Below are 16,785 nucleotides of genomic sequence, written 5' to 3'. Positions count from 1 at the left end.
CATTCAAACATTGTAGCTTGCACCACTCCCTTTGGATTGTTTCTGGTACCCTAAGGCAATTATATGTCTTACTTCTGTGCCAAGATGATACCAAGTCTTTCATGTGCAGGATTGTCTATGCTGACTGCATTGTCACATCATTTAGCTGGTAGAAGGAAAGTCACAGGCACCCATCCAGCTGCATGCAACTTGTATCTCCAGTGTTGCGTTACTGCTTATAGTTGGCTGTCCGCTGCCACTATTGAGCTTTCAGGGAACCCCCTCTCTTCTGTCACAGACTTTAAGGCCAGAAGGGACCTGAGCTCCTGAGTAGTCTGAGCCCCTGCACATTACAGGCTACAGAACCTCACCCACCCACTCCTGCAATAGACCCATGACCTCTGTCTGAGTTAGCGATGTCCTCAAATAATGATATAAAGACAAAACTAAACAGAATCCCCACATTTACATTAGTTTAAACCTGCAAGTGACCCGTGACCGGTGCTGGAGAGGACGGCAAACCCCCACCGACAGGGTCTCTGACATGGGGGAAATTACTTCCCAATCCCCAAAATGGTGATCAGTGAGACCCTGAACATGTGAGCAAGACCCACCAGCTAGATACCTTGGGGAAAGAATTCTCTATAGTAACTCAGAGCCCTCCCCATCTGGTGTCCTTTAAACCAGCCCTTGGAGATCTTTGCAGCTCGCAGTCACAGAGCGCTCGTGTGCCATTGTAGGCAGTCTCATCCTACCCTCCCCTCCATAAACTTATCAAGCTCAGTCTTGACGCCAGTTACGCTTTTTACCGCCCCCCCACTCCCTTTCAAAGGTTGCTCCAGAATCTCACTCCTCTGATAGAGAAACTTTTGTCTAATCTAAAGCCTAGACTTGCTTATGGCCAGTTTATATCCATTTGTTCTTGTGTCCACGTTGGTGCTTATGTTAATTCCTCTCTGATAGTAATCCCTCTGATGCATTTAGAGAGAGCAGTCATCTATCTCTCCTCAGCCTTCTTTTGGTTAGGCTAAATGAAAGTATTTCAGTCTCCTCTCCTAAGTGAGGTTATCCATTTCTCTGGATATACTAGTAGCCCTTCTCCATATCTGGTCCAGTTTGAATTCATCTTACACATGGGAGACCAGAATTGCACACAGTATTCCAGATGAGGTCTCACCAGTGCCTTGTATAATGGTACTAGCACTTCCCGCTCTCTACTGGAAATACCTCACCCGAGTATCCCATGACTGGGTTAGCCTTGTTGCCAGCTGCATCAGAGTGAAATCTCAGAGCGATCCTGTGATCAAGTAATACACCCAAGTCTCTCTCCTTCTCTGTTGCTTCTAGGAGATAAGTGCCCAGCTTTCAGCAATAATTCTCATGGTTAGTCTCCAAGTACATGATTTAAGCACAGAAGCAACGGCCTTTACAACTACAGCACGATCTTTATGCTACATTGAAATCTTAGCAAATGGCAAATTCATTGTCTCGTGCCTATAAACCACCAGGCTTCCATTCATTATTGTGCCAAGCCATCACACAATGCTTTTTGCAGAGAGTAACAAAAAGCATGATCCCTGCTGCCATCTTCTTACAGTCCAAGACTCTGACCTTGCAACACTCCATTTTGGGATGCAGGAGTACACACGTGCACCCAGTCAGGCAGAGCAGGGACTCAAACCAATGTCTCCTAGATCTCAGGCGAGTGCCCATGCATTTCTTGGATACACATGCCTTTCTGCTTTTTCCATGAAGAGTTTTGAGGCATTGGTTTTGCCTACTGCAGGATGAACATTGACATTTAATGAACAGTTTGTGTTGCTTGGCCAGCCCTCAGCACGTGCTTAACTCCATGCATGCGTGAAGTCATTACCACATGCACATTAAGTGTTTGCAGGATCCGGTCCCACAGTAGGCTACCCTAGAAGATGGTAGTAGAGGGGTTAGAACAGTTACACCACGTTAGCGTGACAGTCCCTGTGGGTTCTACAGTAGGTGGAGGGTGTTGATGTGGTAGGAGCATTGGGAGAGAGGATTTTAGCTGTTGGAAGGGGATTTGGAGAGGAGCTGGAGGGCTGTAGTTTCCCCAGGCGAGATAGAAGGAAACTAATGCCAAGGGAGAAGGGTAGATTGCCGTGTAGACAGAGGTGAGTGCGTAGATGTAGCCGAGGTAGCTTTGGCCTAGCCAGATCAAGCAGTAGAGCAACAGCAGCACAGGCTACCCACTGGAGTACGACCCAGAGTCCCAGCTAGTCTTGTATAGGCCATGCTTCCACTACCGTTATTTCAACTAGCTTGATGAAAGCTAGCTCACTTGGGTCTGTGTGTGCGCACTACAGCCATGCTTTGGAGTGCCCCAGAGATATAGCTTAAGGGTCAAGAAGCAGGAGATACCAGTTATGGGGCAGATCCCAGCTGTCAGGGAGGATGCTTAAGGTCTTGAAGCATCAGGTTTCCCAGTCACTAACACAATGGGGAAATCTTCTCCACCTCCTGCCACAGCCCCCACAGAAGACACAAGGGTTTCTAGTTACCAGACTTAGGCGTGTCCCCCAGCTGGCTCACATGGACTTCATGTGAGACTGGCAAGCGCCAGTAGTTCTTATTGCGTGCCCAGGGGAGTTAGAATCCAGCTATTCACAGTAAAGTTAATCAAAAAGTCTCTAGTTTGGCTGAGTGGCTTCCTCTCCCCCCAGATAGGACCCCAGGAGTGAGAGAAAGCCATTTGATTTACCTTGTCTAGTGCTAGCTTGCAGTCTTCTTCCTGTCCTCTATGCCACATCCTATTCTGGTGTCTATCCCTGCAGAGAGGTCTGTTCTGCTGCTGAATGGGGAAGAGCTACAAGGCTAGTAGCAGACCCCTGGCCTCAACAACTGCTGTTCCCTCCCCCAGAGGGACACACGCTACCACAAGACATTAGTGCACTCCAGAGATTTTATTTCTGCTCCTCTCCCTTATTTTACAGTCATCTGCCATGGAAGATTTGGGACCTTGTCATCCAGCTGCTTCTCCTATGGAGTAGTGTCACAGTAACGAGAGAAGCCACAGCCACCAATGAAAGCATGGCCAGAAGCACCAGGGTCAGGTCTAGTCTGGAGACAGGGTCTGAAGGAGGAGGAGAGGTTAAGACAATCCAGATTTCTGTAGGGTCTAAAGTGTGGAGATGACACCTAGACTTCCCTGCCCCAGTGGTGCTCCCCCTACCACTTAGGCCAGCCTTCATCAGAAAGATACTTGAATTGTCAACTCACTTTTTAGACTGTGAGCCAGCACCACCATCCCATTGATAGCCATCCAATAGAGGGCAGAGGCAATGCTAGCCCCAGTGCATTGAGTGCCACAGAGGCTCAGGGCATACAAGTCACCACTGAGGTGCCATAGTGTCCCCCCCGCTTCCCCCAAGTTTGCTGGTTTTTGAGACATCCTATGAATGTCCATAGGATAAGGATATAACCCAACATTGGCCCACTCATAGGAAGCACTCACAGGTATGGTGTCAGCCAGCATTAGCTTACATATGGATCATCAAGGAGTGACTTCTGCATGTAGCCCCCCTCCCCCCATGAACATTTATATTTGAACCCCCTAGACAGCATTGACTTGCTGTATTCCAGGTTACTGTGCAAGATGCCAGTTGTCCTACTAGGGTTTAACAGAAACCTCACCCTTGTTCTCATAGACGTGCTCTCTCCACGGCTCAGGGCTCTCCTGGAAGATCACAGGGCCAGGAGAACTCACCAGGTCCTGGGGCTCTCCTGTCCCATTGTTGATATCCAGGAACCGGCGGCCTCCTGGCAGATGGAATGGAGAGTTAGGGAGCTGTCTGTCCAGCGCACTCACAACCAGAGGGCCCATCGTGATGAAATGCAGCGTCACCATGGACTCAACCATGAGTCCTTACAGGCCTCCTGACAGGTTGTGGTACCAGGTATTAGATCTTCCTGAATTGCTTATTTGAAGTGTGGGAGAAGTTGGGAAGAAAGGCCATTTCATCAGGAGCAGCAGACACTCCACTCTCCAGAGGCAATTTCTAGTATTGTCTCTTACATAGGACAGTTGTAGGAGATTAGGCCATTTACCTCTTCGTCTTAGCCCATCATACCCTAGCTAGCGCTACAGGACATGGTAGAGGTACATAACGAGCTGGGCTGAACGCCTTGCAGTCAGTGTATAGCACAGGGCTGGGCAAACTTTTTGGCCTGAGGGCCACATTAGCACTGTAAAACTATATGGAGGGCCAGGTAGGGAAGGCTGTGCCTCCCCAAAGAGCCTGGCTCCCTCCCAATTCCTGCCCCCCGACTGCCCACCTCAGAAACCCCCTCTGCCCCCCAACTCCTTGTCTCCTGACTGCCCCCTCCCAGGACCCCTGCCCCTAACTGCCCAATGGGACCACACCCCTATCCAACCCCCCGCTCCCTGACAGCCCCTGCTGGACTCCAATGACTATCCAATGCCCCCTGACTGCCCCCCCGAACCTCTGCCCAATCCAACCAGCCCCTGTCCCGACTGCCCCCTGACACCCTCTGCCCCTTCTCCAATCCCAACCCCCTTATGATGCTGCTCAGAGCAGTGGGAGCTCACAGCTCCTACCGGAGCAGAGTGCTGGAGGCGTGCTGAGGCTGCGAGGGAGAGGGACAGCACAGGAGGGGCTGGGGGCTTGCCTCCCCGGCCGGGAACTCAGGGGCTGGGCAGGATGGTCCTGTGGGTGGTAGTTTGCCCACCTCTGATATAGCAGGACAGGCAGATCTCTGTTCACTATGAGTCCTCTGGTATTTGGGATGGGAGCTTGTAGAAACCCACATGGATTTCAGACCACTCCGACTTACTTGTAGCAGCTCCTGATGGGCACAGGGTCCTGCAGGGCTCCAGCCGGGAGGGGTAGCAAGCTGAGGCGCTACAGTAAATGTACACCTAAAATCCACACAAGTGAGAATGGAGTTAGTGAGTGACTGGCCAGTGCTGGTAGGAGGCAGGAAGTAGATCCACAGCTATCGGTTTGGTTCTGCATGTGCAGCGCCTCAGCAGAGACTGAGGAGGTCAGGACCTGACTAAAATAGGAGCTCCTGCCCCTGCACTCCGACTTCCCCCTCCTCACCCGCTTTATATGTGGGCCCCTTCTCACCTCTCCCTCAAGTGCCACCTGGGAGGCGGAGTCCACAAAGGCAAAAGTGGAGAGGACGAAGCGCTGGTGGTGAGTCGGGAAGGGCAGCTCAGATGAGGCAGGGCCCACGGGCACAAGCTGGGTTCTGTAGTTGTCTCCCAGGAACGGGCACCTGGGAGCAAGACATGAGAGAAGGGTGGACCAAGGAAACCGCCTTCCTCCTCCCCAAGCCATGCTCCCCCTCCATCCCAGCCACTCACCCGTCCACCAGGATGGGCCACTGCGGCTGCTGCAGGGGGTTAGCGCTTGGGGTGGCCCAGCACTGGTGCAGAACCAGAACCAGGGACGGGTCTGTTCTGTGCAGGATGCGAACCTCCATGTAGACAGGGTCCCTGAGCACCTTCACCACAGGGTAGTCTCTCTCTGAGAGATAGGATCTGTAGCTCGGGTCTGTGGGGGAGAGGGTAGGAGGAGAGCAGAGCTGAGACACCTGTGGTCCTTCAGGGGGATGGGATCTCCGTGCTGGAGTGAGGGGTCACCTACCTGTGGCGATGCGCAGCTCAAGCCGGAGGGGTCCTGCCTGGGTGACTGGAGCAGGTGTGGGGGGCAAGAAGACCTCGACCTGGACTGGCAGAAAGTCACTGGCATTGTAGATGCAGCGAGCATGGAGGCTGCACAGGAGAGAGCAGAGGGAGGAGACAGGGGCTGATGCTCTGTGACTTCAGCTTGAGGCCACGTGGTGTCTGGCAGTGACCTTATTAGTGCTCGAGACAAGCAGGATCAGGCCCTATCAGTACTTGGATGGGAGACATCCAAGGATGCTAGTGGATCAACCCTTTTAGCAACTCAGATGTTCTTCCCTCCAACTCAGGGACTCAGCAGGAGTGTCTGAGCACGGCCACATGGGGGCCTTCTCAGACAGGCTAGAAGCACCTGCTTACTTGTCCTCACATCTCTTTTGGCAGCATTCTCAATGTAAGCAGGGGAATAGTCCTGCTCTTGTGGGGAACTTTCCTGGCTTCTGCACTACCCCGGTGAAGTGGGCTAGCGAAAGGATCCGAGTCCTTGCTCCCACTTCCTTTATCCAGTGGCCTCCCTGCCCTTCAGGGCTCCCCTCCACTCTCCTGTCTGGCAGAGTCCTCATAACCCCAACAAGGCTAGGCCCAGGATTCGGGGGGGGGGGGGGGGGGCTCGACCCCCAACCCTGCTGTGGTCACCTAGGACTGGGGCTAGGGTGTCCCCACTCCGGGGTACTCTCTCTGCACTGGGCACTTCTGACCCATGACCATTACATAAAAGGTAAAGCAAATGCAAGTTATCTAATCAACTATTTTAGAAAGAAGGAAACATGGGAAAGGTTAAAGGAAACACATGACCTGACTCTGTGACCCAGGCAAATCCAGCTCACACGGAGGACAGGACCTCCCTGGCCTCCTGACTCTGATTAGCCTGCCCACCCTGTCAGGCTGACCTGGAGCACTGGCCTCTCCCCATTGTTCCTGGGGACTGTCACTCTCAGGGTCCTGATTTCCCATAGATCCTTCCCCTTTTAGTACTGGGAGCTAGCCAACCAGTACACCTCACTGAATGTTAGTAAGGGGGCAACAGTCCCTACATCAAGCTTTCTTTCTACCAACCCTGTAGGGAGTTATTAGTCCCTCAGGGTGGCCCCATGGAGCCCTTCTCGGGTCAGGCTGGCTGTGCCTACTTGTCATTGGAGATCGCACAGCAAGTGGCATTTACAATCATAAGATTAGGATTGGAAGAGCCCTCAGGTGGTCAGCTAGTCCAACCTGCTGCTCAAAGCGGGACCAACCCCAACTAAATCATCCCAGCCAGGGCTTGGTCAAGCCAGGTATTCAGAACCTCTAAGGATGGAGATTCTGCCACTTCCCTAGGTAACCCATTCCAGTGCTTCACCACCCTCCTAGAGGGATAGTCCCGTCCCCAATAGCCATCCTAGACCTCCACCACTGCAGCTTGAGACCATTGCTCCTTGTTCGGTCATCTGCCATCACCGAGAACAGCCAAGCTCCATCCTCCTTGGAACCCCTTCAGGTAGTTGAAGGCTGCTATCAAATCCCCCCTCACTTGTCTCTTCTGCAGACTAAATAAGCCCAGGTCCCTCAGCCTCTCCTCATAAATTATGTGCCCCAGCCCCCTAATCATTTTTGTTGCCCTCTGCTGGGCAATCTCCAAATTTTTCCACATCCTTTCTGTTGGTGAGGGCCCAAAACTGGACACAGTACTCCGGATGGGCTTCACCACTGCTGGTGAGAGGGGAATCACTTCCCTCCATCTGCTGGCAATGCTCCTACTAATGCACCCCAATATACCAGTAGCTTTCTTGGCAAGAAGGGCCCACTATTCATTCGTAGCCAGCTGCTCGTACACTGTAATCCCCAGGTCCTTGTCTGTAGAACTGCTGCTTAGCCAGTCGGTCCCCAGCCTGTACCAGTGAATGGGATTCTTCCCTCCTAAGTGCAGGACTCTGCACTCGTCCTTATTGAAGCTCAGATTTCTTTTAGCCCAATTTTCCTAGATCTCTCCCCCCAACTTAGTGTTATCCATTAACTTACACCCTCAGCAAGCCATCCCATCATCCAGATCATTAATGATAATGAACAAAACCAACCCCAGGACAGACGCCTGGGGCATGCCGCTTGATACCAGCTGCCAACTAGACAGAGCTGTTGATTGCTACCCGTTGACCTTGATGATCTAGCCAGCTTTCGAGCCACCTTTAATTCATTCATCCAGCCCCTACTTCTTTAACTTGCTGTCAAGAACACTGTGGGAGACTGTAACAAACTTTGTTAGAGTCAAGGTATATCATGTCCACCGCTTTCCCCACATGCGCAGAGCCAGTTCTCATCATAAAAAGCAATCAGGTTGGTCAGGCACGACTTGCCCTTGGTGAATCCATTTTGGCTGGTCCTGATCACCTTCCTCTCCTCCGAGTGCTTCAGAATGGATTCCTTGACAACCTGCTGCAGGATTTTTCCAGGGACTGAGGTGAGGCTGACCAATGTTGGCATTTGATCAGACAACGTAAAACCCTGACTCTTGGACAGTCAGCTGCACAGAGTGTCCTTCCCTTCACAAAGCAAGATTTTGCCCCATGCCCCATTAGGGATCAGGTGCATTCCCCCACTCAGAAAAGGGGATGTCTGTGACTGCAGGGAATCCATACCTGTAGAACATCCCCTAAGTCCTTTGGTGGTAGGAGAGGCTGCTGGAAAATTGATGGATCAGATCTTTGCCAGGGGAAAGGATCTGGCCTCACGCTTCCACTGCGGAAGGGCTGAAGACTGCTCACCATCACTTCCTTGCTAGTCAACAGAGCAGGCCAACTTACATGAAGGTGCTGTCCCGGGTGATGGAGCCGTCCGGCCCAGTCCGGATGTCGATGCCAGAGATCAGCTGGTTCTCATAGATCAGTTTGTCATGGATCACCTGGAAGAGTGGAGACATGGGGCAGGTTAGTCCCCCAAACCCCTGAGCAGAGCACTCACCCTGGCTTCCCGTGGGTGTCCCCTCACCTGGACTGTGGTGCCGCACTGCATGAGGGGGAAGCGGAAGATCACAAAAGCCTCAGTCATCCTGATGGGGTCACACCCTGCCTGGGCATAGGCTAGCCGGACACTCTCCAGGATGATGGGGTGATCAGACATGTCCCTGGAGACCACCAGAACAAAGTGACCATCCAGGAGGCACTGAACAGTGACTGCAACACAAAGGAGCAGGATTAAGTATAGATGTTCCTGGTAGAGGAATTGGGCAAGAGTTCCATGCCACACTCAGGATGATAGATTGGAGAAGAGCCATGAGAAATATTAGAAAACAGGCCTTGTAGTGACCAAATTCTGTCTCTTTAGACAGAGAGAAGGTTAAGGGGTGACTTGATTACAGTCTAAGTATTTAAATAAGGTGTAGATCTGAGAGCGAGGGTAGTTAACTCTTGGAATGGTTTGTCCAGGGTCATGGTGGATTCTCCATCACTGACAAGGCAAGACTGGATGTCTGCCAAGAGATCTGCTGGAGGAATTATTTCAGGGAAATCCTATAGCTTGTGTTATACAGGAAATCAGACAGACTAATGATCACAATGGTCCCTTCTGGCTTTGGAATCTATCAAATGAAGCCCCATGGGGGTAAGTGGGTTTGTCTGAGACAGCATGATTGCAGCTCATGTTGTGCAGGAACGAGACACAAGCCGGCAAAGTTATCCATCGATCTGATGATGGAGCACCAGCCTGTACCGTCTGATGGGTCTTCCTCTGCCACCACACATTTGGTGTTGGCTCTCAAGATCTGCCAGGCATTGGGCAACTGAGGAGAGACCGTGATGTAGGAAGAATCCCTTTGCACACAACTGATGCCAGCTGCAGCCTAGGGTGAGAGTTAAAGACATTGCATCCAAGTCTAGTTCACCATGCTAGTAGGTGGTGACCAAACTCATCTGAGACGTACGGTGTGTCACCAAGCTTCCCAGGACAGAGATGACAAAAGGCTCCATAACCTGACATGAGGGCAGGTCTCCCACCTGTGTTGCCAAAGTAGCAGGGAGTGGTGAGGTCAGTCTCATCATAACAACAGCCAGCCTGGAAGCAAGCAGCTTGGCCTGGGGCATCCGCACAGGGCATCTTCCCAGCCACCACACGGCACTGCTCCTCTGTGAGATGCGCCCCTAGAACAGCAGGGTGTGGATTAAGGAGAGCTAGAGAGCCTCTAAAGAGATCACGAGAGACCCTTCCCCAGAGACTTTTTAAGATCTGTAGTGACCTCTGGACAAGTGGCTGACCTCAACACCAGTCCAACCCTCCTCCCCTTCCCCAAAGGGCTGCAAGAGCTCCCACAGTGGTCCTCCATCCCAGCTCACCCTGCCCCCCACAACCATAACCCCAAACCACATACCACCTCAGACAGCATTGTGCTCAGATCCCCACCCCTGTCCTCCAGATGTAGCATGTTGCCCTTCTCTGATAGCAGGCTTAACATGTCACTTGGAAATTCAGGCTCCTGATCTGCTGCTGTGTCAGAGGAGAGCCCCCACCTAAACCCTACAGCCCCCTCAACACAGCCAGCAGTGTGGTCAACTGTAATTTATCACTTAGCAGTTCTGAGGTGGGTTTCTCTAGCCATCTCATGAAATAGTGAGCAGACGCCTGCTCTATGAATTTTTCCTTTATTGAAGTCACCATCTCCCTTTACGGACGATGGGGCAGAAGCTAGCAGGTTGGCCACCATTTCCCCATAGCCGATCAGAGGAAAGTGTCCCTCATAAACATGGCTGCGAATTTCTTTCATGAGACTGAAGCTGTACCTACAGGCAAAGTGGATGCCACTCTGGTTTAGGGGGAGGCCTAGACAGGACTCTAGGAGAGGGAGGGACTAAGAGCTGTGAAGAGCCTGTGAGAGAAACATGGGGGGTGAAGGAGACAGATTGCAAACAGATGTGGGGGTGAGATACGAAGGGATACAACATCAGATCCCAAACCCTGGGATACTGGAGGAACAGGGGAAGCCCCTCTGAGCAGCCAATCGCAAGGACACATTGGTGCATGTGTGACTGGATTTTGAGCCAAAGAAGCTCACAGACTTTGGAAGCAAGTGCCTTCCCCCTAAACTTTGAAAAACCAGAAGGCAAATAGCCACCCCTTCCCCTTCAAATAAACAGGGGGCGGGTGGGGGAAGAGCATGATTTCTAAACGAATCTCATTTTTGATTATGGCTTACAACACTGTCAACACCAGCTCTAACATGGCAGCCACAAGCAAGAGACTAGTTTCAGCTCCTCTGAAGGCCACCACAGGAGTCAGGAGTGGAGCATGAAACCTTCCATTAGAGGGGACCCACATGCACTCAAACCAGTTAGAGGTCACAGACACCCCCACACACCTATGTTGCTTGGTGGAGGATATATTTGGGGCACCGGGCGCACCAGGCCCGGCTGCGGCTGGGGCACCGGGCGCACCAGGCCCGGCTGCGGCTGGGGCACCGGGCGCACCAGGCCCGGCTGCGGCTGGGGCACCGGGCGCACCAGGCCCGGCTGCGGCTGGGGCACCGGGCGCACCAGGCCCGGCTGCGGCTGGGGCACCGGGCGCACCAGGCCCGGCTGCGGCTGGGGCACCGGGCGCACCAGGCCCGGCTGCGGCTGGGGCACCGGGCGCACCAGGCCCGGCTGCGGCTGGGGCACCGGGCGCACCAGGCCCGGCTGCGGCTGGGGCACCGGGCGCACCAGGCCCGGCTGCGGCTGGGGCACCGGGCGCACCAGGCCCGGCTGCGGCTGGGGCACCGGGCGCACCAGGCCCGGCTGCGGCTGGGGCACCGGGCGCACCAGGCCCGGCTGCGGCTGGGGCACCGGGCGCACCAGGCCCGGCTGCGGCTGGGGCACCGGGCGCACCAGGCCCGGCTGCGGCTGGGGCACCGGGCGCACCAGGCCCGGCTGCGGCTGGGGCACGTAGCGCATGGTCTCCTCTGGTGTTAAGTCACGTTCAGTGGGCTTGGGGCAGGTCATGTTCACATCATAGGTGGCAGCGACGGCCCTGGCGCTCAGCAGTTCCTCCACTCGGACTTGCAGGTGGTTACGCCCATCCTGCAATGAAGAGACACCAATCAGTCAGTATTGTGGCCTAACAGACTCTGTAGGCGCTAAGCGCAGCGCCCCCCAGCTGCACAGGCTGCTGTGACTGCAGGTATGGACCCATCTCCAGCTTCTGTTGTTGCTCAGGTACACTGGGGTGAGGCGTGCCAACCCCCCCTCACCTTCTTCTGCACATGACAGCCATTGTAGCCAGCTGAGAAGATCATCGCTCCTTGCTCGCCAGATGTGACCCAATGGAGACAAATGGAGCAGTTGGTAACTTCGAAGGGTGTCCCAAACTCATCTGTGGAGAGAGTCATACAGGTCGTGGGTAAGGAAGAGTTAAAGCCCTTGATGAAGCTTAGCCAAGTAGCCATGTTTGGAACAGCGACAGTGGTTTGTCACATCCTTCAGTTTAGTGGAGTTTAGCATGGTGGGAAGCAGCTCCAAAGATACAGGACGGCCGTCATTTACCAAGTCTGACCTAGAGCCAGGAGTGTTAGGATATAGATGTTCAGGCCTGTCTGTAAAGGCCTATACTCTCAGAATTTAGGTGTATTCTTATCACTTGGCTAGTTCTAGAGGTATAAGAGAAAGAATCAAAATCACTGTCTGCTGGTGTAAGGGCCTTCTCTTACTGTGACAGTCTGAGGCCCTGTTCTTAGGCTAAGGCCTTTGGCTAAGCAACAGAGGCAGCCATAAGCTGGGAAGCGAACGGTCACATCCTCACATTCCAAACTAGTCACATTGAAATAAGGTGCTATTGGGCTGTTAGGCACTATCAGGACAGGATTGTATTCCTATCACCTCCAGAGAAAGGGAAGTGCCTAGAAAATGTAAAAGGAAACTTAGTTTGATAGCATCCTGTCTGGCAAGAACTCACTCATCAATAGCTGGGATGTGAAATCCTCACTTCTGTATTGTTTTGTCATTTATAGTTCCCACTTTCCTATTGTTTGTCTGTCTGTATAATCTCTGTCTGGTTCTGTGATGGTTTCTGTCTGCTGTATAATTAATTTTGCTGGGTGTAAACTCATTAAGGTGGTGGGATATAATTGGGCACATAATCATGTACCAATGTGTTAGGATTGGTTAGTTACATTTCAGGAAAATGATTGGTTAAGGTATAGCTAAGCAGAACTCAAGTTTGACTATATAATCTGTAGTCAATAAGGAAGTGAGTGGGCATGGGTGGGAGGGGATGGGAACAGGGGTGCGGAAATTGGAATCATGTTTTGCTAAAGGGGGAAATGGGAACAGGGAATGGGGGTAAGGAAATTGGAATCATGTTTGGCTATGGGCAGGAATGGGAACAGGGACACAGGTGTAAGGCTCTGTGGTGTCAGAGCTGGGAAGGAGGACACTAAGGAAGGAAACTGCAATCATGCTTGCTGGAAGTTCCCCCCAATAAACTTTGAATTGTTTGCATCTTTGGACTTCGGGTATTGTTGCTCTCTGTTCATGCGAGAAGGACCAGGGAAGTAAGTGGGTGAAGGAATAAACCCCCTAACAAGGAGGGCTGAGAGTGGCCGAGCCAGGCCAGGCCAGGCCATCCCATCCCATGCTTGGGCATGACAACAGGGAGGTGATCGCCCACAGAGGGCGCAGGATCCAGGCGTCTGGAGCTCAAAGGGCCGAGTTACACCAGAGCTTGGGATACCCAGCCACATTTTGGTATGTCCTTTTACAGTCTCCCCCCAGCAGGGTTCCCTTTTTACCCTCTGCTATTTTGTGGGTCACGGTCAGCAGGCTGTTGTGAGGAAAGACTTAGCCCTAACCGTTGAATCCAGGTAGCAATCTCCAGTCTTTTCTCCAGGGGACAGAAGCCACAGACTCTCACTTCAGGAGACCAGGGTACTCAAGATTTGAGGGCAACAGCCAGGCCACCAAAAAGCACTAGAGTAGGACCTTCTTGTTCCCTTCCTAAAGCTCTCATTACATACTGTAGAAGTAAGAGGTTTCCACAAGAGACCCATAAAACCCGCCTGCATGTCTAAGAGGGCAGACGAGCAGGAGGCTTCTTAGCTTTCTCATGAAGCAGCCAGGCAGCTACTTACCCACAACTTTGAAGCGGACGGTGCGGCCCTGGCTGGGAAAGACCAGCAGCTGCATCCCATAGTCTCCACAGTCATACTCATGTTGCAAGACAGAGAAACTGATCCTGTGGAAGTCCCCCTGCCCAAGGGCTATCCTTAGGGACCAGAGCAGCACTAAGCCCACAAAATACCTACAGGCCAGCCCCATGGCTGAAGATGCTAAGAAAGAAGCCCTGTCTAGCAGCCACTTCTCATAAGGGGAGAGGCTGTGGGAGCGGGGCTTTGTAGGGTGAGTGAGTGGTGGGGAGGGGGCGGGGTGTGAATCAGATGAGCAGAGAGGCAGCACCTGGGGAGCTGCCTGGTGGTGGGGAGGGGCCGGATGAAAAGTGCAAAGCTCAGGGTGAAAGGGAAACATAACCATCGAACCCTTCAGCCCTAAGACCCCCCTCCCATTGAAGCCTCCTGTTACGCTACCTTTTCAGTGTTGCCAGCTCTCAGGATTTTATTGCAAGTCCCATGGTAACTGATGTTTTATTTCAAGCTCCATCTCCTGGAAACAAGGAACTAGCTGAGAACCTCAGTGTGCATTCAAAAGAAAAATAAGTTTCTTGCCCGCACAGTTGCAGAGAAAAGCATAAAAACAGGGCTCAAGCACACCCCAAGTGCCCCAAAAATCAGAAGGCCAAGTTGCCTGGAATCGAGGGGTCTAGTCAGTGTATCCTTCTGGGATCGGATGATTTAGTTGGGGATTGGTCCTGCTCTGAGCAGGGGGTTGGACTAGATGACCTCTTGAGGTCCCTTCCAAGCCTGATATTCTATGATTCGAAGCGGGCGGGCAGGCACAAGGTCGAGTCAGTGTGTAGGTGGCCATGGTATTGAATGAGGCCTTTTTCTTTCTTGTTCTGTGGGATTAGGTTATTGAAGAACTGGAGTGGATACAGAGAAGAGTCACAAATGCAATTTGCCGGCTGAAAGAAGTGCCGGCTAGCAAGAGATTCTCAGTGCTCAGTCAGTTTAGGTTATCGAAAAGGAGATCAAGAAGTAGCTCAAGTACAGTGCCCAAGTACATTCATAGGGCGAAAAGACTGGCTATTAAAGGGCTCTTTAATCGAGTGGAGAAGGGTAGAACAAGATCCAGCGGTTGGAAGTTGGAGCCAGCCAAATCCATGGACGATGCGTACAATAGCCTGGGGAGGCTGTACCTCCGCAAAGAGCCCCGCGTGGCCCTGCCCATGCTCCGCCCAAGGCCCCCTCCTTCTGCTGCTGGTAGTTGGCCCCAGCCCAGGCAAGCAGCCTGCTCCTCTTCCGGGAAGCCTGCTGGGCTGGGGCTGGGGCTAGGGCGGCTAGGACTTGGGGTGGCTGGGGCCGCACCACCCAGTTCTCCAGGGCTGGGGGGAAAAGGAGGGCTGCCCGACGCCCACCCAGTGGTCTGGTGCTGGGGAGCAGCCCACCCACCCAGTGCTGCGGGGCTGATGGGGCAGCCTGTCTGGTGCTCTGGGTGGGTGTGTGTGCCCTGGCGCTTTGGGGCTGGTGGTGCTTGGGCAACCCGGGATTGGAAGGGGGGTCTGGTAGCCGTGGAAGGGAGGGATTCTGGGCTTTGGGGTGGGGCCTCAGGCTGAAGGGTGGGCCGGGCCAGGGGCTAGCCTCCCCAAGCCTGTGGTTCACCCATCGTCCATGGCCAAATCTAAGGTAGACGTAAGGCACACATTTTGAAGGGTGACTAACCCTTGGAACAGACGACCACTGGAAGTGATGGAGTCTCAATCAGGCTATGTCTACACAGCTGCAGTGCTGCCCTGTAGTGCTGAGACATACTGCAGCAACGCTGTCGTAAATCCACCGCTCCGAGAGGTAGGACGATGGCAGAGTTCTTCCAGTGAGCTCATGGCATCTACCCTGGGAGAGAGGTTGGATTAACTACGTCTCTCAGGAGGGTGAATTTTTCACAGCCCTGAGGGACACACCTGGGTCAACCTAACTTTCTAGTGTAGACCAGCCCACAGGCGGCCTGTCTGGAAGACGCTTTACTTAGACACAAGTTATCGGGCTCCATGCAGAGGTAACAGGGTGACATTCTCTGGTCTGTGCTCTGCTGGAGGTCAGATTGGTTGATCTAAGGGTCCCTTCTGGCCTGAAAATCCATGAACCTATGAAAAAAATCGCTCAAGTGTATTTTTTGTGTGAAAAATCTCATGATTTTTGCAGCAATCTCTTGATTTTTGGCTCTTTGGGGTTGGGGCTCCCCGTCTCATCTCCCTCGCTCTTTCTGCCCTTCTCACTGCTGAGAATATCGCCAACCCTGAGCGCTCAAAAATCATGAGTCCCCCCAAACTCCTGAGCTTCCCTTAAAAATCATGAGATTTTAAAAATAACAAATTTGTGGCTATTTTAAAATGCTTTTCTGGCTTTTGAATCTGCGGAGGTCATGCTTTGAAGCTTCTCTGTCTCTACAGTTATTATGTATTTGTATTCCTGCAGTGCTTAAGAGCTCCTGTCATGGAGCAGGACCCCATTGGGCCAGGCGCCATACAAACATAAAACAAAAAGATGAGGCTTGAAACCCTTTTTTTAAAAGGAAAGCTGATGTTCTGGTATGTTCACCTGACTCCAGGAGCTGGAGCTTTAAGAAAAGCACAAAGTATTGCATCACTCACAATAACATGATGAGAGTTGGTAACTCCGTCTCTGCTTCTTCCCTACTTCCCTGTTGTGTTGTGAACACTGGGGCGGGGGGGCATCGGGGGAGGAATGTAAAACTCACTCAAAGATGCTTTATCTTTGCGGCAGGGCAAGCAAGGTGTGTAGAGAAACTGCTCCCGTGACTGGGGAATGGAGAACGGGCCCCTGAGCCTGATGCTAACAGCTGCCAAACACGCCTCCCCCACAGCTCTGCTTGTACTCTTAACTCTGACCTACACACATGCTGCTAGTCTGGTCTTCTGTCCCACTGCTCTGCACCCCCTTGCCCTGTATGTCAATCTCTGGCTTGCAATTTTAACTGCTCCTGCTTGGGCCCACACTGAGATTTAAACTCCATGATCTTCAGAGCAAAAACCAGGCGATTCTGAACGAAAAGGACTAA

At 52.6% G+C, this 16,785-nt stretch overlaps 1 protein-coding gene across 1 annotated transcript; it reads right to left on the bottom strand.

The window, feature by feature from the left end:
* Nucleotides 1-2,945: 2,945 nt before the first annotated feature.
* On the bottom strand, nt 2,946-14,937 carry LOC140913260 (zona pellucida sperm-binding protein 1). Its single transcript, XM_073349331.2, has 14 exons — nt 14,906-14,937; nt 13,725-13,969; nt 11,850-11,971; nt 11,545-11,679; nt 10,983-11,463; nt 9,628-9,771; nt 8,624-8,808; nt 8,440-8,537; nt 5,625-5,752; nt 5,342-5,531; nt 5,103-5,253; nt 4,807-4,891; nt 3,646-3,771; nt 2,946-3,085 (listed from the first exon to the last, which is right to left on the bottom strand). The coding sequence occupies exons 1-14, from the start codon at nt 14,935-14,937 to the stop codon at nt 2,946-2,948; spliced, it is 2,262 nt and encodes a 753-aa protein (XP_073205432.2).
* Between the last annotated feature and the right edge of the window lie 1,848 nt (nt 14,938-16,785).

The sequence above is a fragment of the Lepidochelys kempii genome, chromosome 6, assembly GCF_965140285.1.
Source record: "Lepidochelys kempii isolate rLepKem1 chromosome 6, rLepKem1.hap1, whole genome shotgun sequence".
Classification (NCBI taxonomy): Eukaryota; Metazoa; Chordata; order Testudines; family Cheloniidae; genus Lepidochelys; species Lepidochelys kempii.
Note: the sequence above shows the minus strand (reverse complement) of the source record. Positions and strands in the feature narration are given on the sequence as shown.